Source organism: Alternaria rosae (assembly GCF_020736505.1).
Source record: "Alternaria rosae strain MPI-PUGE-AT-0040 chromosome Unknown BKA58scaffold_1, whole genome shotgun sequence".
Lineage (NCBI taxonomy): Eukaryota > Fungi > Ascomycota > Dothideomycetes > Pleosporales > Pleosporaceae > Alternaria > Alternaria rosae.
In genome coordinates, this window is record NW_025763570.1 from 94,728 (window position 1) to 114,022 (window position 19,295).

Below are 19,295 nucleotides of genomic sequence, written 5' to 3' on the forward strand. Positions count from 1 at the left end.
TGTTTGAAATATGAGCTGAAGGATCATATGGGCGATGCACCTGTGCGGCAAAGCAGTTTACCTTGATTTTTGACCAACCTTAGGTACCCTTTCTTGGGACTTCAGCAATGCATACAGCGTATGTCGAGACGCGTATACTTGCATCGTGACATCACCGAAAACATACAAGTACGCTGCTTTCATGTGCAAAGGACATTGTGTGTACAGACAGCTCAGCTTTGTGTGCGTCTCTCGTCTGAGCAGAACGTGGCGACAAGACTGTCAAATATTCCGTCAACCTGATTCAGACGTGACAGCCCTGTCATTAAAGGTCTGGAAGGTGTCCGGATGAGGCATTATGCATAGACGAGTGTTCAGCAAGGGATGCCATGCGGAGCGAGTACCCTGATCCAGTCTTTCCGATGTGTTGATCCTTAGACATGGGCAGAAGAATGCGTGTAGCGTGCGTGGAGTCGTCCGTATCGGCCGTGTAGCTATCAGTGCACTTGACTTATGCGTATCAATGTCAGTCCGTAAGATGCACACGTGCTAGCATGAGGCGTCCTTGTAATGGGGCCCGAGACGGTTGGTAGAAACGAAGTAGGCGGGGACTGAGAGAGCGCTAAGCGTGCATGAGCCAATGGCGGGAGAATCCAGGACTGCCGCTACTGGCCGCCGCCCTGCCGAAGGATCGATGCAATATCAACCGACTGCAACATTGAGGCGTAGTCACGCCTGTCCGCGGCATGTTTCCTTGGTTGTGCACATTAATCCCCAAAGGATGACACGAGATAATACTCGAAATGTCTGTTCTTGGTAATCCAACAAAAATCCGAAGCGCGCCATAGGCCATGTTTCCCACGCATCATAACGTACTCTATCGATTGCAAGCAGCGAGAAAGTGGCAGGATGAAGACTTCTCCGCGCGGCCCGGAGACAAGCTTTGAGTCGCTAGCCAGACGGCACAAATGCATGTGCGGAGGGCGAGGCTGCAATCGAGCCGGCGCCCTTTGGTGGCGACCCCGGGAGCGAACGACAAGGTCGCTTATGTGAATGACTTTGCTCAAGCTTCTTCCAGATAGGTCTTTGGTCCTATGGCAAGAGAGCGCCAGACCGCTATGTACGTATAAAGTCGAACGTTGGACCCGTTTAGCGACGTCTCTTCACCACTTCGTGTCGCATCAAATCCAGTAGTCATGCGGTCTCTTTTGTTCGCGGCCTTAGCCTCCTTCGTGGCATCCCAGATCTTCGAGGCTTCTGACTTCAACATCACCGAGGCTCTTCTTGACCAAGGAGTTAACGTCTCAGCATTGCCAGAGCTAGCTGGCCTTGTAGAGCGGTCTTCCAATCTGGGTTGCGATGTTGCCGTGAGTATGCTGGATAAGGTTGGAACAGAAACAAAGCTAAGGTGATGAGCAGTGTTCTTCGCTTGAAGCTCTGTACGGAAACGAGTCTGTCGAATTGCAGAATGAGGCCGGCTACTCTGCATTTACATCCGGATTTTGGTCAGGGATCTCGGCTGAAGTCAGACCCTACTGTATCTTCAAGCCCTCAAGCCCCGCTGCAGTCTCGGTAATGGTACTTCTTTCGCGGCTGTCGCAATGTCCATTTGCTGTCAAGTCTGGGGGTCATAGCGCATTTGCTGGCGCAGCTACTATCGAAGGAGGAATCACCGTGTCATTTGAGAATATGAAGGGCATCAAACTTTCGGGTGACAAGAAGACAGTCGTAGTGCAACCAGGAAATAACTGGGGTAATGTACTTACCGCTTTATCGACCACTGGCGTCACAGTCGTGGCTGGACGGATCGGCGATCTCGGTGTTGGTGGACTCACACTCGGTGGCGGTATCTCGTTCATCACCAATGAGTATGGTCTGGCTTGCGATAATGTTGCTAGTTTCGAGGTAAGTTAACAACACGGATCTATAGGATTAAGCTCTTCTGACTCCAAGCAGGTCGTCACAGCAAGCGGCATCATAGTCACGGCAAGTCCAAAGACCTTCCCAGACCTATACTGGGCGCTTCGCGGAGGCGGCAACAACTTCGGCGTCGTGACCAGTTTCAATCTGATGACCAAACCCCTCAACAACGATCAAATATGGGGCGGAACCCGCACCTTTACCGAAGACGTCTTCCCCGACGTAGTCAAAGCGTGGATCGATCTTACACTCGACTCGGCTCAAGACCCCAAGGCCGGTAGCTGGATTGCTTGGATGAACGCCGGTGCGAAGTTGGCTTCAACCGAACTCTGGTACGGCGCACCGGCTGGCAACGAGTCTGCTATCCTGGCGCCTTTCTATAATATCACCGCCATATCCGATAGCACGAAAACGCGAGGCCACGCTTCGTACGTGGTGGACAACGAAGCCACAAACGAGTATGGACTCCGCGAGATCTTCTACGATATCACAGTGAAAGCCTCATACGAGATTGCTCAACGTTCCGTTGACATCTTCTTTGACTCGATCGACGCTCTCTCTACAGTTGACGGCGCATTTCCCGTGCTCATCTGGCAGCACATTACCGACGGCTCCCTGAAAGGCAGCATCCGCAACGGCGGCAGTGCGATGGGATTTGATGCCAACGGCAGCCCTATTCACATTATTCAGCTAGCATGCTCTTGGAAGAATGCCGCGGATGACAGCACCGTATACCAGATCATGTCGGACATCATGAAAGCGATCAAGAGCGACGCAGTGAAGTTGGGTGTGCAGAATGACTGGGTGTACATGAACTATGCGGCGATGTTCCAGGACGTTATTGCAAGCTATGGTTCGGACAGCAAGAGCAAGATGAAGACTGTTGCGAGCAATTATGATCCCAAGGAGGTGTTTCAGAAGCTGCAGCCGGGGTACTTCAAGTTAGATCGCGCACCGGTGCCTGATACGCAGTACTTTTCGTATTAGTACCACATTGAAGAGTGTGGGGTGCGATAATCGTATATGAGCTTCTATTACTGCAAAAGGGCAAGACTATTGTACGTCATAATTGCCTTGTGTATAAATACTGTGAGGCATGCAAATTATCACAGATATGATGACTATACAATGAGGGGCCAAGCATCCCGCTGGCAACCATCTTGAAGGTGCGCATCAAACCAAAATCGATAGCCTCACCATTCGAACACCGAACCTTGTTGGCAATTGGAGAATCAACATAGCCTCCAGGTTCTTGCAGGCAATAGGTGTAGATCTCATCGCGGAGTTCTCGAGGAAGGCTTGGGAGGCGCGACTGTGGCTGCTGAGGAGAACTTTGCGCCGTCATGGTGTCTCGTCTGCTCGCAGTTGGTGTTGCAGTCTTAATTGTGGTAAAGTGATTCGCGTAGCCACATATTATAGTGAGGTGGGAAAGGGCACACGCCATGCGAAAATTGGAGCTACATTTTGAGTACACAGACACCTTTGAGAACCCCCCAAAAAGTCGTCATGCGTCAGGCAGCAGAAATGCACCCTGTAGCCTTGCATATCCGATATGCGGACGCGTCAACGATGCGAAACAAACTCGGTAGGGCCGATCTTGGGGTCCCTGGGTTTGAAATTCGGGTGCAGTATTCGGTAGCGAAGCCCTTCAACTACATGTTTAGCCAGCTTATCCCGCAGATTGGGTGTTTCAAGACTATCGATCTCACTCCAAGAAGGGATCATGATACAACTCTTCTAGAGCCGTGAAATCGTAGTCCTTGGCATCAAGCTCGCCTGTAACGAGCTTCCTCCTAGCATAGTTTTTCCAAGCGTATCTCGGTTCATCCCTCAACTCATTTCCTATACGTTGAGCATCCTCTTCAAATTCTCCCAGAGTGCCTATAGGGCATGATAGCCGCACTGTAGGATCTCCAGAAAGAATGAGCCGTATGGAAGTAACAAGGCGCCGCTCTTGACGTGCTTTGTAGGCGAACTCGGGATTATTGGGAGTTATTTCAGTAAAGAGGGGGGCATGATCCTCATTCTTGTAGTAGCGACGTTGGTTAGCAGAAGCAAGTGCCGCAAGCAATTTGACAGCATTCCAAACCCTCTGGGCGGTGGCGGTATTTGCTTCAAGATGGAGGCAATACGCAGATAATGGCATGCCGGCATGTCGCAAGTTCATAGCCTCGTTGATCCAGTGAATGGTTTTGTACGCAGCCTCAGGTAGCCAGCAAATCGGTCTTCTTGCCTGAGAAGGTAATCGAGAAGCATTGACCCAGTTCATTATGACATCGGGGTCGAGAAAGCTTCCGAGGTACGTTAGCACGAAAACATTTCCAGTTACGACAGGTGACTTACATAGCACTCCACATGTCAACATGGTGGTCAATACGTAACCGGGGGAGCTCTTGCAGGTACGGAATGAGGCCGTGCGCATGACATCGTGGCAATGCGCAGCTTCTGCGATCTTCGCGTATGATCAAATGACGCAACCGAGACCGCTGTCCCTGTTGCAGCGTTTCGAGGAAGTGAATGCTCTGCGAGGCGGCCGATCCATAATATCTGAGCTTTTTACCCTCGCCAGGAGGTGCTTCTTCAGGGATCCACGAAACCTCTCTATTCAATTTCAGAACCGCCAACAGCTCTCTCATTTCGTTGATCTGCGCAGTTGTAGGTGTTTTCCAAGGCAGCCATACTGCGGACGAGATTTTCGAACATGCGATTTCAAGCGTGGTTTTGCGCTCATCTTGTGAGCTGGGGGCTCCGTCGGTTGTCATACGATTGATGTGACTCCACATATTGAGGGGCCAGTGGAAAGACTCCAATGATAGAAGCCATATTGGAATACCAAAATGAGGACGGGCATACTGTAGTGCTTCCTGTAGAGCTTGGCGATCCATATGGGTCATTGACAGTGCAGAGTTTTTTACTACTTGGATGTTTCGCAAATAGCGGTCTTGTCCCTTCATTTGTGCCAGTAATTTGATCTGAGCACCAATGCCACTCTGAGGGTACTGTCTGTGAATATAATCTGCCATGTCCTCAGTAGCTATAACACGCAGTCAGCTGGTGCCTATTTCACGTGGTGTCTTTGGGTATGCGTATGAGGATCGTCCTACCATATAGATCAAGTGCAATAAGAGCGGCATCTTGCATTGAAAGGTTGAGATAATAGAACAAGGTGCTGAAATAGCATGTCATAGACGTCAAGGAGGATCCAAATGCTCCCTCTACGCCTGCAACACGTGCTATCTGCGTTCTGAATGTGATAACTTTTTGACTCAGAGCAAGTTCCGCTACCTCCGCCGCAACTTGCTTGCAAGTTCGTATAAGTCCGAGATTGATATCTGTGCCATCGGGGTATCGTAGTGTATTCGTCTCGGCGTGGTAATGGTATCCCTCGTCACTCGTAAGGCAATAATTATAGATCACGTCGCGAAGTTCCCGAGGGATGCGTAGAAGATGGCAGGTGGGGAGCTGGGAAGCTGTCATAGTGTAGAATATGCGATTGTGATGATGCCGGTATCTAGGGTGAAAACTGAAGGCCACAATATATGTAGAAGTTCCTCAATGGTGTTCTTCGCTTAGTGAGCACAGCCTCTGCCAGCTGTCCTTAGGCAGCAGCATTACCAGGGTGTGGTACTCGATGTTGCAACATTGTTTGCGGTAGCTCAGACCATAGACGGCGGAAAACAAAATTCCAAAGTTGGATGCCTAGATCGCTGCGCCTTTCGGACGCGTGTTGTGTATTTCTTCGTGCGCAAGACGCACCTACGCTCGGCATAATACCGGTTCGACCGATCATCATGGTACAACGCCAATACATGTAGTATACATCCACCAGACCACCATCCATGCTCACTTGCCGCCCACTCTCTTGTTCTTGAGCTTGATGGTCTCTCCGTTGACGAAGATACCCTTGCCCTTGTATGGTTCTGGCACCCTCCAACTCCTTATCTTGGCTGCGAATTGCATAACCACCTCCTTCTCCGGCCCCTCTATCAGTAAGCGTGTCGGCTGCGGTGTGCTTGCAGTGACGCCCTTTGGTATGGCCAGTTCGACTGGATGTGTGTATCCGACCTTCAAGTTGACGAACTTTTGGCCGGGGAATTCGGACTTTACGGTCGTCGCAGAGTCTTCGACGGAGGCACGGTAACCGACACCGTTGAAGCGGAGAATGGCACTGTGTCCTTCGCTGACACCGAGAATGTGGTTCTGGAGGTATGCGCGGGTGGTGCCTGGATCTGTGTCAGCGAATTGTGCAGCCTGTGGTGATGGCAGCGCTCGTACCCCACATTGCCTTTTGCTTCGCATCTTTCGCGTCCTCAATTGTCAACGTCGGCCCGCCCAATGCCGGGTCCTGGTTGATATTGACGTATGGAGGGATGGCCATTGAAAGCTCACCGAGTGGTCCCTTGATGTGTACTGTAGACATGGCCTGCACTCTCGCACTTCTCGCCTTAGCGGAAGGCGCGACCACCTGGAACGTGACTCCCTGGGGTATTGAGAGCGGTAAAGACCCGATCTTGGATTGACATGATGCCGTCGAGGTAAAGGTCCTGGTCGGCGCGGGCCTGGAAAATACGGGCAGCAGGAAAGTCGGTATTGAGTCGCTGCTCTGGCTCGAGGACTTTGCGAAGCTTTGGGCGCACCGCCGTCGTGCTGGGGCGAACATGTTGTCTTGATGCCGGCAACGATTATCGCGAGAGTTTTCGGAATCTCCAACTCGCTGCTAGCTCCTCCGGTCTCGTGATAGCGCGTCATCGACGTCTCTGATTGGCTGGGCCGTCGCAACTTCACCTAGTAAACACCCCTCAACACCACAACATTCCAGTCGTCATTACTCTCCGGATGAACATGTTGTACGATACAGCGTCCGATTCCGACGCTTGAAGTATCCGAATCGCCGTACTACCACCCAGGCATGTGTCTACTAATCGTCGACTAACAGCGCGTGCTCTTACCACAGATTTGGCCTCACCTTCCCGTCGCGGCAGGTCATCATGCTTCAGCTTCTCCAACGCTGCGTCTTCTCCGCTCTCTTACCATGTCGTGAACTCACATGGCCGCTAGTAATGGAGATCTTACCATCTTTGACCTCTCGCCTCCTTCTTTTCCTCTACTTTCTTCTACTCATCGGCTCCTGCCTCATCTCGCTTGCTTTTCGTGCTGTGCTTTCGATAACCCTGACTGCTCACCAGCGTACTGCTCATATGGACTCTCGACATGGTCTCATCAAGGCGAAGCTGATCACGATATGGCTTTTCCTCCTGCCTACAGTATCCTCTCATTATCACACCCCACCAGCAAATGCAGCTCCAACAGTCAACGTGGATTCTCTGTTCCAATACACAACATCCAGGAACCACAAGGTAATAACACAGGCAGTCGACTTCGTCGTTTCCATGCAAACAGCGCCGACGTGCACTCGCATGGCTGCTTCCCATTTGATGAATGAGTGCAAACTCTTGGAACATGCACCGGACTTCGCCAGGTCTCGGCCGGAAGCGTATCTGGACAACGTCAAAACCGAGTATGCCGCCAAACTAGCTGTATGCGAACTCCTCAGTGCTCAGCCAGTCAATCCCACACCGCCAGCAAATTGCGACATCCTGGTTCCGGCGTCAAGACATTGCGGCAAAGGCGGTAGCTGGTGGCACGCCCGACCAGAAGTTCCCAGCGACAAGCAATGCTATCCCGACTTCAAAGAGTTCCAATACACCCAATGCCTCAAGAGCCTTCAATCGACACCGCAGTATTGGACATCGTTTAGCAACGCTCGCCAGAACGCAGTGGTCATGTGTCAGGCCAGCAGAGATGTCATCGAGCGAGAAAATCATCTCGAGATATTCAAGAACCTGACTCAGGTGCTGGGTGATGTGACATCGAACATGCAGAAGACGACCGAAGAGTACGAGTCTCTCATCCGTGAGCAGAGGCAGTACTCCGAAGAAGCTCGCGACTCTCATCAGCAGCTCAAAGAAGACATCCAAGCGGTACAAGGAAAGGCTGTCGCCACTGTTGGTGCGCTGGATGAAAAGTTCCGTACTTTCATGGAGGTGTCAATCTCGGATCTGATCACAGCTCTAGCCGAGAGTCAGAGTAACGAGATTGACCAAATTCATGAGAAGATGCAAGACTTCTCGCAAGATCTGATGCTGGAGAGCTCACAGCTCGCGAAACATTTCACTAGCGAGCTCCAAAAATACCATGATCTAGCCAGGATGAGCATTCAATCAAACCACGAGGCGCAAGTTCACAGTTATACTGTTTTAGCAGGCTACATGGGCGTTACACAGAATACCGTCAACCGAACCAACGACGTCGCGGATCGATCCCTTTCCAAAGTAGACAGCATTGCGCAACGTCTAGACATCTTCGAGACGCAAACTGAGCACATTGCCGAAGGCTTTGCGTTCTTGAGCGCTATACCTGCACTTGTTACATTACTTGTTCGCGGCTGCTTGGCCACAGTTGGTACAATATTCGTCTTCACTGTCCTCTACAAGTTCAACACAAAGCTCGCAGCCTACACTGCCGGCTCGTGCTGTTCAGCTTTCCTCTTGCATACATGCGGCCTCTTCGACTGGCTCGGCGAACTTCCCTCTCGCATCACCAAGATACACGAACAAACTCCTCTTACGGCTGTCACTGGCACGTCATCCTGGCAGAAGGGCGCCGGTATCGTACTTCTACTCTGGCTCGCCGCCTATCCGGTATGCCGCATCAACGCCTACCTCGGCAGTTTCATTGCTATTATGTTGAAGCGCATCCTGAGCCCAATCTGGATCGGCGAATATAGCAACGAGAACGGCACGGGGTTTTTACCAAGCATCGAGATTCCCACTGCGTATCCTCGTCGTACTGATGATCGTTATCACCGGAATGATGTCGGTTACCGCAACTATCCGAATTACTCGAAGTCGACCCCAACGCTTTCCGAGATTTGACAGCCGGTGCCTGCGCGAAATGGTCTGGAGTCCTCAACAACAACATCAGCATAAGATCAGCACATCTCGAGAACATATATCTACGCCATTTTCTAGAGGGCATCGCATGTTCCGGGTTTCACGCTTTCTTCATCGGTCCGAGTTAGCTTAACGATATATCTCTTAACCATATCATAGCGGCATCTTCACGGCGTTGGAGCAACACCTATTCACAATTATCACATATTCAGTGTATAGTTGGGCAATCAAAAGGTCGGGGCGGAAGTAAAACGGGAAGCAGGCGCGTGCATGGCGGGGGGGTTTTTCTTTCAAATATATTTTCCGATATCAATCCATATCTTGTTACTGAAGGAATACAGATATCTTCTGTGGTGGATGTTTTGTGAACATTGCCGAGTACATTTCTTCGCAACCCATACTTCAATCCGACTCGTCGTCAGGCAACTCCTGAATCCTCCCCGAGCGATACGCCTCTTCAACCGGATTCTGCACATCCATCACACCCGTCGCTTTCAACCTGTATCAAAGTTAGCACACTCTCCTCCACCACAACCCAACCCCACAGAATACATACCTCTCAAACAGCACAAACAACCTCTCAGCCTCCCTCTCCTTCTCCTCTTGCGTCATAGGCTCCATCTGCACATGCTCCTCCTTATCCAGCCTCTGTCCCGTAATAGGGTTAACGGGTATACCTTCCACATCACCCGCCGGCGCATTCGCTTTCACCAACTCCTCTGGCATGGTTATATTGTTCGACATGAGGAAACCAGACGCATACCCGTATCCCACGTTATGCACAAACGTCGCTGGGTCTTTATGCGAGAGCTCGAAGAGCATCGAGGAGATGGAACCGCGGAGCGCGGGTGTCAATGCTGACGTGGAGAGGTTGAGGAGGCGGGAGGATAGTGTGTTGGATTTCCCGAGGGGCTTATCGCGTTCTTCGGTCGTGGGGAGGAGCATCTCTTCCATCGTATTCTTCACGTCTTCGGGTGCGATTTCGTAGATCCGGCGGATGAGCGTTAGAACGGGGGCGACGGCGTCGTCGGGCTCTTTGGGTGGGTATGCGAGGATGGCTCGGTAGAGGATACCAATCAAATGTCTTGCGTTTGTTCTCGGCTCGAAGGGTGGGAAGACGGCTTTTTGGCCTTCGGAGTCTTCAAGGTCTAGGTGGAGGAGGACATTGATTAGTTCTCGGGCTGGTACGGTCAAGGGCGGTTCGGTTACTCCTCTTCGCACGAGGATCTTGAAGACGTGGGATATTGAGGGGGTGAAGTGGGCGCTGAGGTCTTTGTGGAAATGGATGATGTTGAAGACGAGCTTGAGGGTTTCGGCGAGGGCCATGAGCTCCATGGGTTGGCTGTGCCCTTTTGAACCTGCTGGTGCGGACTTGGAGTAGCGCTTTGCATGTCGCGTTATAGCCGCGTTGATGCTCTCGGCTAGCTGGTTCTCGCGGACGAGTTGCGCGTAGTCGAGACTTGTGTCGTATGTTGTGAGGAAGAGGATTCGGGAGGCGAGGAACTCGTTGTCGATACTATCGCCCTGTAGATGTGTTAGTACATAGATGTGTATACTACTAGACCGTCTGCCTACCTTCAATTTCTCGGCTGCATGTGGCCCATGACCTAGATCAACGAGTATCTGGCGTGTCTTGGGCTGGAGGAGAAGGGCGTTGGCTATACATCTAAGAGCCTCTTGAGATGCGACAGTAGTCTCTCCGTCAAATGCATGGCGTCCTAGTGTCCGAAGGCCCTGTAACGGTCACTACGCCGTCCCTAGAGCTCCTAGTGAAGTGTAGCGTACATCTTCTGTGAATATGGGATCGGAGTTTTCGACTGATCGACCGTAGACTTTGAGCTGTTCGAGTAGTTGCTGTTTTTCTATCCGATCGGTCAGCGCAAGGTACGCGTGTGCAGTGTGGGAGACATGCGCTGAGTAGACAGCTTCTTCGCATCCAGGTCTGCTTTCAACTCGGAAAGTATTCTGGTAACATCGTCGAGCTTTGCTGTTACGCCGTTAGTGATCTTCAGAGAAGATAATACTCCTGGAGAGAGAACTGACCGCTCCCCGTTCTTTGCGACAACATGGCGGTTGCGTTGCAGAACACGATCAGAGCGCATCACGTCACTTGGGGTGGAAGCTCGCGCTCGGAAGGCCCCACTATTGTGGGACCTGCATCACTGTCGCATTCCAGGGTCCGCATCAACAAGCAACGAACCATACCAGGCGACTAAAGCAAGTATCTGTGTTCGGCTATCTGTGAACGATCTCGTCGTTCATCTCTTCATCCAGAGACATATATTTTATCTGTCAGAACGCATCTACATCGTTAGGACATTGTATGATGGAGCAAACCTCCAATCTGTGACGGGCTGATCCCTTGACATGTCTTCATAATAACGCGCAAGAAGATTGTATGTGCTGAGGGATGTCTGACTGCATATCAAGACTGGCAGCATAACAAAACATGTTTCGGACGCAGGGGGCGGGCTCTGGCTCGAGTGCCCGTCGTCCAGTGAATGGCGGTTAAGGTTAGCACTTTACGCGCACGAGGAGCGTCGCGCTAGACGCGTCGCCAACACCAACCTTTGACTTCTAGACCGGGGTAGTCGATCACCTCCACACGCTCTACACATTCACCCACGCATACCAGAGCGATGCCAGCGTCTTCTTGTGCTTTTCTTCTCTTTTCTTGTTAGCGGTTTCCAGCATAGCCATGGTGTCGTCCAAATTTGAATCTCTCTCCGTGCGCCCTCCGACTCCACCCAAAGACCAAGAAGACACAGCCGCCGACGAGACGGTGCAATTCCTCCAAGACCCCTTTGGCGAGAAGCCTATCCCGCCCAGGCTCAGAGCAGCGAAGAGAGTGCCCAACACGCCAGAGCAATCGCCGTCGTCCGACATCGACATACCCTCGAGTTCCGCCAGCGCACGGAAGAGAGTCAACTTCGAGCTGCAGCTATGCGACATACCCACCAACAAGGCAATCGCGCAGTCCTGGACACCCACGCGTAGCTCACCGCTGAAGCCCCTCCCCCAGAACCGTCTCACCAAGCCGCTCAAGTCGATCCTGAAGCCTTCCGACGGCACGCAGACACCTCCCGCAGAAGACGCTGCCAACCCGCTCAAATACAAGTCATTCGCCGAGATGCTGGACGCGATAGTGAAGCTGCTCGCTTCTTCTGAGCGCGGGACTCGGTTAGATGCATATGGTTCTTTGCAGAGGACGATGCAGGCATATGAAAAGATACCCGATCCTCAGGCGCTGAAGCAGAAGATGTCTCTGTTGACCCAGTTCATACGACGCGACATTCAGGCTCCGGGTCTGGCTGGGACTGGACTGGACTCACAGCTCATTGGACAGGCGATGAAGCTGCTCATGGCTCTATTCCGCATCACCGACTTGATATCCGCCATGGACGAGGACTTCTGCTCCTTCATCATAGACCGCATCATCCGCGTAGCTAGCGATAGCTCCATGCCCAAGACTACCGTCAACACACACCTGGCTGTGCTCATGCAACAAAGTTTCCGGCCGAAGACCATGACTGCGACACGCGTCGAGAAGGTGCTCGAGGCACTAGACACCATCCACGAACGAACATCGGGCCACGCGGTACAAGCCTACAGGGTCCGGATATACAGGAAGCTGCTTCAACAACGCCCGGATGTTATGATTAGGCATACCGAACGATGGTTCACCCATACTCTCAAAGCTCTGGTATCGGTCCAGAAGGATATCAGTCAAAGCGCGCTGGACACTGCAGTAACCGCCGCGAAGACCATTGGCCATGACCGACATGTCGCCAAATCCGTTTTGTCTGTTCTGAACCGGGTTAAGAGCGACGGTGGCACCATTGCTAGCGTTTTTGCAAGTGAATTGGATCGTATGCTGGGTGGTGATTACGCCGTCTTGGTGCCACAGATCGTGGCTGCTGTCACGGGTCTCCTCAAAGACTCGCTTGACGCGTTCGCAGGCTTGAAAGATTGGCTGGTCCTCATTAACAAGTGCCTGTCGTCTGACAAGGACCAAGTCCGACTATACTCCAATGTTGCCGTTGCCTTCCTGGCATACTCCGTCAACTTCATCAACTTGGCCACCGAAGCCAGACTCGAAGCCTGGTCGGGAATGTTCGTCAAAATTTCAGTACATGCACTGCAACGGAAGACGCCAGTAAAGAAAGCCGAACGCGACGCTGTTTCATCCGCATACTTCACCATGCTGTACTACGCCTTTCGCCCAGCAGCCTCTTTCGAACAATTTGACCGACATTGGACTGATTTCATAGCTGGTCTCTGGAGTCCAATCATCGCAAAGTCTTCTCTGCAGCACGCCATACCATGCCGAATCGTGTCTGCTCTCCTGGATGGCTCTCGGAAACCTTGGAACGAAAATCGGGCGCTAGATCTCCGACCGAATTTCATGATCCAGCGAGGTGAGCTACCTCTGGTCGATCCAAAGTGGGTGCGGAGATCAATTGCTCTTGTATTAGAGTTCGTAGAGGACATTCTAGAGGCTGCACTCAAAACCGAAAGCAAAGAGCAGGAAGACGAACCGTTTCAGACGATGTGGGTAGCAGTCATCAACTCCTTGGTTGAAGCAAGCAGCAAAGAGATCATGGCCTCCACAGAAACCAAAGATGCCATGGCACATATCATCAACTTGCTGCGTCGGATCTGGGACAGCCACACGGACAACATTGCGGTAGAACAGAAGACGGAGGATCTCTGGGCAAACAAGTTTTGCTTCCTGATAGAGACTGTAGTGCAGAAGATGGGCGCTTTCCAGTTCGCAGACAAGTGTCTCACACGCAACGCCGACAACGAGATCGAAGTCGCCTCGACACCATCACATCGGTCACGGCACCAAGGCACCCGATCGTCCCCGCTCCTCTTCCTACTGGATCTTCTCGTCACACAATCAGAAGGAAAGCTAGCGGATCCTGTCCGACTCCGCGCAATGGATGTAATCATTGAACCCTGTTTCGCTGCTCAGAATACCCGGCTGAGTAAGTTGGAGCTTCTACGGGACTGCGCAGCGTCTGTTGATGGTTCGCTAAAGGGTGCAGTGGCATCGGAGTTCTGGACGCGGATTGTGACGTTGCTTGATACCATGCTGCAAGACCCAACAGCCCCATCAGGTGAGCGCGGCGCTCGTTCATTGGGCAAGGAGTACGAGATTGTGGTCGAGATTCTGAGTCTCGGTTCTGCCTACTTACTGGATAAACCCGTCGGGCATCAAATTCTGTCGACTTTGATCAGTACCGTCCGGAGGGAAGCGGGAGAAGGTGCGCTTGCACTCGCTGTCATTGAGAAGATCTCTGAGCAAATCCTGAAGCGCACGCCTGACGAAGACAAGGCTTCTTGTCTGGCGTACGCCAGCGTTCTACTCCGCAACCTACCAAAGCAGATGAGCCGCAAAGTGATGGATCAAGGTCGGCAGAATCTCTGGCCTTCAAACACAACTGCAAGATCTCATGATATCGACCCTTATGTCCACCTTTATGGAGCCATTACTTCCGTCGGGTCAGCTGCTTACAGGAATCTTGACAAAGACGATGTAGAGCCAACCAAAGGCTTTCTCTCTGCGCTTAGCACCTCGGTCCAACACTGCTCGACGTCTCATCTCGCTGGATATCTACGTAAGATACAAGACGCGATCCAGGTTTGGGTGGAAGATCCCGAGAAGAAGATGCAGAGCAAGGAAGAGCCACTGAAGAGCTTGCATCGTGAGGTACGTCTAATGCTATTGAACAGCGTTAACAGCCACTAACCATTTCTAGGTCATCGCCATGTGGGAGGAAGTCAACAAAGCCATAGAGCGGTTGCCGCGCAAGGACAGCCAAACGCTGCTCCACTTGCAAGCATTGGTTACCGCAGGCTTTCTAAGCAGACGTCGAAGCATCGTCAACATCTCCATTGCGACCTGGAATGCCACCTTCGGCAAAGAAAACAGCCTGCGATACCCCACTCGACTTGAGCAGGCCCTGCGCCAGTTACGGAATAGTGTCGAGCTTTCTCTTCCCTCACTGGAAGTCCAGGAAGAGGATGCTGTGAGTGCATATATCAGTACCTCCGAAACTTTACTAACGTCAGAATAGGAGAACAAGCTGTCCTTCTACGACTCCGATACGAGTGCGGACGAGGTCAAACGTGCATTTAAGAGCCCGCGGGTAAAGGCTTCACCCTTCAAGATCTCCAAAGCATCGCGTAGATCCAAGTCTCGGTCTCCAGCAGTACCCACCTCAGCCACGAGGAGAATGCCGTCGCGACAAACACCAAAGATTCGTCTCCGCCACGACGACTCTCAGATCAAATTCGAACCTATCGTCTCCTCGCCATCGAACCCGTTCCAGCAAGAGTCACAGGTGTTGACTGACCGACAAAAAGAGATGATCGATCGTCAAAGGCTCAGCAGTGGTATATTCGCAAAAATGGGTGCTGCCTCACCGCAGCCAGACGACGTGCCATCACCGATGGAGATCCACTCAGATGCGTTGACTGCAGATGATCTGCCAGATCATGCTTCTCGGACAACTCCACTTAAGGCTCTTGCAGCCATGGGTCCTATGGATGGCTACCTTGGGTCGTCGCCAACTCCACATTCTCGCAGGAATACTCGTCATATTGTGAGCGAGGACACAGATATTGTCACACCGACGGCTGTCCGGAACATACAGTTTGCGAACGATGACTTGAACTCTTCGCCGCCTCAGTTCAACAAGAACGACAGGTCTAACAACAAAGAAAGCGAGCCTGATGTTCTCGTAGGATCCAGCTTTGAGTACCGTCAACCAGAAAGCTCAGTTTCGGGTTCTTTTGATGAAGGAACCACAATCGATGAGGAAGCACTGCTTGATGCTGTTGCGCTCCACGAAAACACACAAATGGACCCCGAATCTCCTTCAGACACAATCATGTCAGAACTGCCCAGTTCGACCATAGACCTGCAACTTACAGCGCAAATTGACGCCGACATGCAAGTACATGATGCTCCTGCGGCAGAGACAGAGTCCGCACAATCAGAGTCGAATGCTGAATACGTCGACGCCGCATCACATCCACAGTCATCGATGTTGGAGGACCAAGCTGGTAGCGACACCGAAGTAGACGAGTCACAGACGCCAACTCGCGGCCCTGCCCGCCGATCTCCGCGCAAGAGCTCTCAAGTCAACACAAGCAGTACGAGCCGAGTAGGTGACTCTTTTGATAATAGTTCCGCAAAGGGAACACCGTACTCCCTGCGTAGTTCTTCCCGCCATTCTATGGGCAGCCCCTCCCGTCCTCCAAGTGGAAAGAAACCCAGACGCACACCCGCAAAGAACAAGAAGAATGGCAAGAAACAGACACAAGAGAGTCCTGCGCCTGCTCCAGCTCCAGCTCCAGCTGCCGCCCCAGAACCAGAACCATCCCAGCCCTCCGACGCCGATATCCTCGACAACATCACCGTCGCCGCACCCCTCCCACCACCTTCCAACCCGCGAGGCAAAAAACGTAAATCCACCCACACTACTACCACCGCCGTCACCACCAAATCCCCCGTCGTCGTCCCCGCAACAACAAACCGCAAACAAAACCTCCGCCGCTCCCAATCCCTCCTCTCCCAAGTCGAAAACTCGCAGGATCTCGTCGTAGACGAAACCCCCGCGCCCAAACGAGCTAGACAGAGTGCGGATCAGGATGTTAGTGAGGCGAAGAGAACGACGCCGGGAAGTAGTGGGAGTAAGAGGTTGAGTCATGTGCAAGTGAGCCCGCGGCCGAGGTCTTCTGAATCTACGAAGCCGTCTCCCGTCAGCAAAGACAGCGAAATGGCGGAGCAGGAATATAGCGTGCTGGACCCTCAAGCCGAAGTCGAAGCTGACGTGGAAGTCGACGCTGCACCTTCACACCAACATCAACGAACCCACTCACAATCCCACTCGCAAACCCAACACTCAGCAACAGACACACCAACCCGTTCCTTCGCCGAACGCGTCATCCTCACCCCGCGCAGTATCATCAATCAACTCAAGAGCCTCAAGGACTATCTCTTTAGCAGTCCGAGTTTAGTTCTAGGGCGGGAGGAGGAGAGGGAAATTGACGACGCGCTGTTTGATATTAGGAGGCAGGTGCATGCTGCGGGGTTGAGGGGAGAGGATGAGAGAAAGTAGTTGGATCACGGGGTTATTGGGGCAAAAGTTGATGAGGTTGGATGTAGTTGAACGTAGGATAATGTCATATATATGAAGTCGTTGTATCTGTATCAATGCCTGCAGCAAATGCAAGGAATAATCCTGACACGATGAAATCACGAGAAATGTGGACAGATGGGTCTGTTTTGTCATGTAATTCATATTCCAAGGTATACCACAGAGTCCGAAGCCCTCGTCCGCGACATTCTAGTTCATGCCTTTTGTCTCCACGCAAACGCCCATCCATGCTCATAAAAGTTCGTTAAAAAAGACACGCAAGTAAAAGAAAAGAAAAGAACCCAGAGGAACGCAATCCACCTTGACCCAAACTTTCCATTGGAGAAACGACTACTGTAGGAGGGGATCGCGGAAGTGCTTCTGGGAGTTCTGCGCCTTCTCAACATTAGCCTGGTAGCGGCTGCGAGCAGCTTGCTCCTTCCTCCTATCGCGCTTCTCGACAGCTTGGATCTCCTTCTTCTTGGCGTCAGTGACACCGACCATGCCTCTGCCACCGTTGGCGCGGGAGAGGAGCTGGCGGTCCTTATCATGGCCTCGTCCGCGGACTTGGAGCTGGCTGCCCTCCTCGCCTTCTTCGCCGTCCATGGTAACATCGCCGTCCTCGTCCTCTTCGTCTTCGTCTCCGGCGGTGATTGCACCGGGTATGCGGGCGCGTTGTGCTTCCTCCATGCGCTCGGCGACGCCGGGGTAGTTGCGCAGGTTTTGGCGGTAGTACTTGTTCAGGGAGCGGTGACCAGCGGTGCGGCCTGATGGGAGATGGAGCTCGTATTCGTCGTGGTAGACAGCTTGGGGAGTGTGATGCGCGTGGGAGTGGAAGCCGTCTGCAGCGCGGTGTGGGCGGGGATCGGCATGGTTGTGGTGCTTCGACTTGTTGAGTGACTTGTGGCGGTGGCTGCGATCGATGGGTACGGCTGTGATCTCATCAGTCGGTACGCTCGAGACAGTGCTGTCAGTCTCCCAGCCTGCGTCTTCCTCGGCGTTGCTCGACATGGCTGCATCATCTTCTGTAGTAGTCTTGGTCTCGCGCCTGGCACCGAGCTTGATTCCGCCTCCTGTTGTAGATGACGAATCGTCTGAATCTTCAGCCTCCTCTGCCATCTCGTCGAAGTCGGCAGCATCGGGGTAAGAGCTCCGGAAGTCGTAGAACTCGCCAATCTCGACCAGCTCGATATCCGTGTCGAAAGCAATCATGCAGTGGCCGCGATCGCGCATGTGCGTTTGAATGCCGGAGGCAGTGTGTAGGATCTTGTGGCATTTCAGGCACTCGTGGTAGGCGTGGACCTTCTCGTGGAGATGCTTGATAAGCTCCTCGGGTTGAGCGAGGAATTCCTTCTCGGGTATGAACATTCCATGGTATCGTCCCATGTGAGTAATGTTAAGCTGGAAGCTGGGCGACTTGTAGTTGCAGAACAGGCAGTCGAGGAGGGGATCGGTGGCAGGCTTTGTCGATGCGGCGACAGAGCTCTTGTCATCTTCGGCCGCGGCGGACTCGTTCTCAGCAGCGTCCTCGCCCTCGAGGCTCGCGTTTTGCAGACCTTCAGCAACATCCGCAACCTCCTTGTCCCCGTTGACAGTGGTGGCTTCCGACTCGGCCATGGACTCGCCCAGCGAAAAGGCGGAGCTGACCATAGAACCCGTAACGGAGGCCGCGTCGTCTAGCTGGGCGCCTCTGCCTGACTTGGCCATGTTGATGCGGTGCTTGGAGCTGTTGAGATGGTTGTTGTAGGCATTCTCGCTGAAGTATGTCTTCTGGCATGGGGTGCACAGTTTCTCAAACGACGCCTTGGCGGCTGAGGCGGCAGCGGTGGCCTTGTTCGCAAGAACCTTCTCGGTGAAGATCTCGGAGGATAGCGGTGGGAGCGAGGCTACGCGACGCTTGAGGTTGTAGCGATGCCAGTCGGTCTGCATGTGCGCCCGCTGCAACTCGCTCGATCGGAAGGCGACCTGACATGTGTTGCAAGTAAAGGGATGCGTAGACTGGATGTTAGCCTGGGACGGAACTTGCGACGCCATCTTTGCGAGTGTTTGTGGGCTTGACGGTGTGGTTGCACTCGGAGGGAGGAGTAGAAATAATAGGCGATAGGTGGGGTTGAGTGTGGGATGTGGTAGCGCCGACGATTTCACGACTTTATGACTGGCCGAGGGGCAAAAGTCGACTAGGCCGAGCAGGGCGCGATTACAAAGTTGAGAAGGCGCGGGAGTCAGATTTTGGGTCTTATCAGCAGTCCTGCGCACGGCGAAGATGGTGGAATTGCGCAAAAGGCCGATTTGG

At 52.7% G+C, this 19,295-nt stretch overlaps 7 protein-coding genes across 7 annotated transcripts; 3 read left to right on the plus strand and 4 right to left on the minus strand.

The window, feature by feature from the left end:
- The first annotated feature begins 908 nt into the window (after nucleotides 1–908).
- BKA58DRAFT_445409 (FAD binding domain-containing protein) lies at nucleotides 909–2,891 on the plus strand. The gene is made up of 3 exons (XM_046174138.1): nucleotides 909–1,346; nucleotides 1,399–1,884; nucleotides 1,936–2,891. Exons 1-3 carry the CDS (start codon nucleotides 1,176–1,178, stop codon nucleotides 2,884–2,886), a joined length of 1,608 nt encoding a protein of 535 aa, XP_046030187.1. The 5' UTR covers nucleotides 909–1,175; the 3' UTR covers nucleotides 2,887–2,891.
- A 582-nt stretch (nucleotides 2,892–3,473) lies between these two features.
- On the minus strand, nucleotides 3,474–5,559 carry BKA58DRAFT_479 (uncharacterized protein). The gene is made up of 3 exons (XM_046175340.1): nucleotides 5,004–5,559; nucleotides 4,243–4,933; nucleotides 3,474–4,190 (listed from the first exon to the last, which is right to left on the minus strand). Exons 1-3 carry the CDS (start codon nucleotides 5,374–5,376, stop codon nucleotides 3,605–3,607), a joined length of 1,650 nt encoding a protein of 549 aa, XP_046030188.1. The 5' UTR covers nucleotides 5,377–5,559; the 3' UTR covers nucleotides 3,474–3,604.
- Nucleotides 5,401–6,578, minus strand: BKA58DRAFT_349336 (mitochondrial 54S ribosomal protein YmL16). The gene is made up of 2 exons (XM_046168489.1): nucleotides 6,175–6,578; nucleotides 5,401–6,122 (listed from the first exon to the last, which is right to left on the minus strand). The coding sequence occupies exons 1-2, from the start codon at nucleotides 6,557–6,559 to the stop codon at nucleotides 5,743–5,745; spliced, it is 765 nt and encodes a 254-aa protein (XP_046030189.1). The 5' UTR covers nucleotides 6,560–6,578; the 3' UTR covers nucleotides 5,401–5,742.
- A 738-nt stretch (nucleotides 6,579–7,316) lies between these two features.
- BKA58DRAFT_327155 (uncharacterized protein) lies at nucleotides 7,317–8,729 on the plus strand (the record flags this gene model as incomplete). Its single annotated transcript, XM_046168101.1, has 1 exon — nucleotides 7,317–8,729. A coding segment is annotated over one exon (1,413 nt), but the record flags the coding sequence as incomplete, so codon positions are not given.
- Nucleotides 8,730–9,126: 397 nt separating this feature from the next.
- Nucleotides 9,127–11,010, minus strand: BKA58DRAFT_371344 (guanine nucleotide exchange factor). The gene is made up of 6 exons (XM_046169013.1): nucleotides 10,896–11,010; nucleotides 10,765–10,839; nucleotides 10,638–10,714; nucleotides 10,428–10,586; nucleotides 9,409–10,376; nucleotides 9,127–9,351 (listed from the first exon to the last, which is right to left on the minus strand). The coding sequence occupies exons 1-6, from the start codon at nucleotides 10,918–10,920 to the stop codon at nucleotides 9,255–9,257; spliced, it is 1,401 nt and encodes a 466-aa protein (XP_046030191.1). The 5' UTR covers nucleotides 10,921–11,010; the 3' UTR covers nucleotides 9,127–9,254.
- Nucleotides 11,011–11,462: 452 nt separating this feature from the next.
- BKA58DRAFT_371345 (Rap1-interacting factor 1 N terminal-domain-containing protein) lies at nucleotides 11,463–17,043 on the plus strand. Its single transcript, XM_046169014.1, has 3 exons — nucleotides 11,463–14,568; nucleotides 14,618–14,887; nucleotides 14,936–17,043. Exons 1-3 carry the CDS (start codon nucleotides 11,551–11,553, stop codon nucleotides 16,982–16,984), a joined length of 5,337 nt encoding a protein of 1,778 aa, XP_046030192.1. The 5' UTR covers nucleotides 11,463–11,550; the 3' UTR covers nucleotides 16,985–17,043.
- On the minus strand, nucleotides 17,044–19,294 carry BKA58DRAFT_371346 (C2H2 type zinc-finger-domain-containing protein). The gene has a single exon (XM_046169015.1). The coding sequence runs from the start codon at nucleotides 19,034–19,036 to the stop codon at nucleotides 17,354–17,356; it is 1,683 nt and encodes a 560-aa protein (XP_046030193.1). The 5' UTR covers nucleotides 19,037–19,294; the 3' UTR covers nucleotides 17,044–17,353.
- Between the last annotated feature and the right edge of the window lies 1 nt (nucleotide 19,295).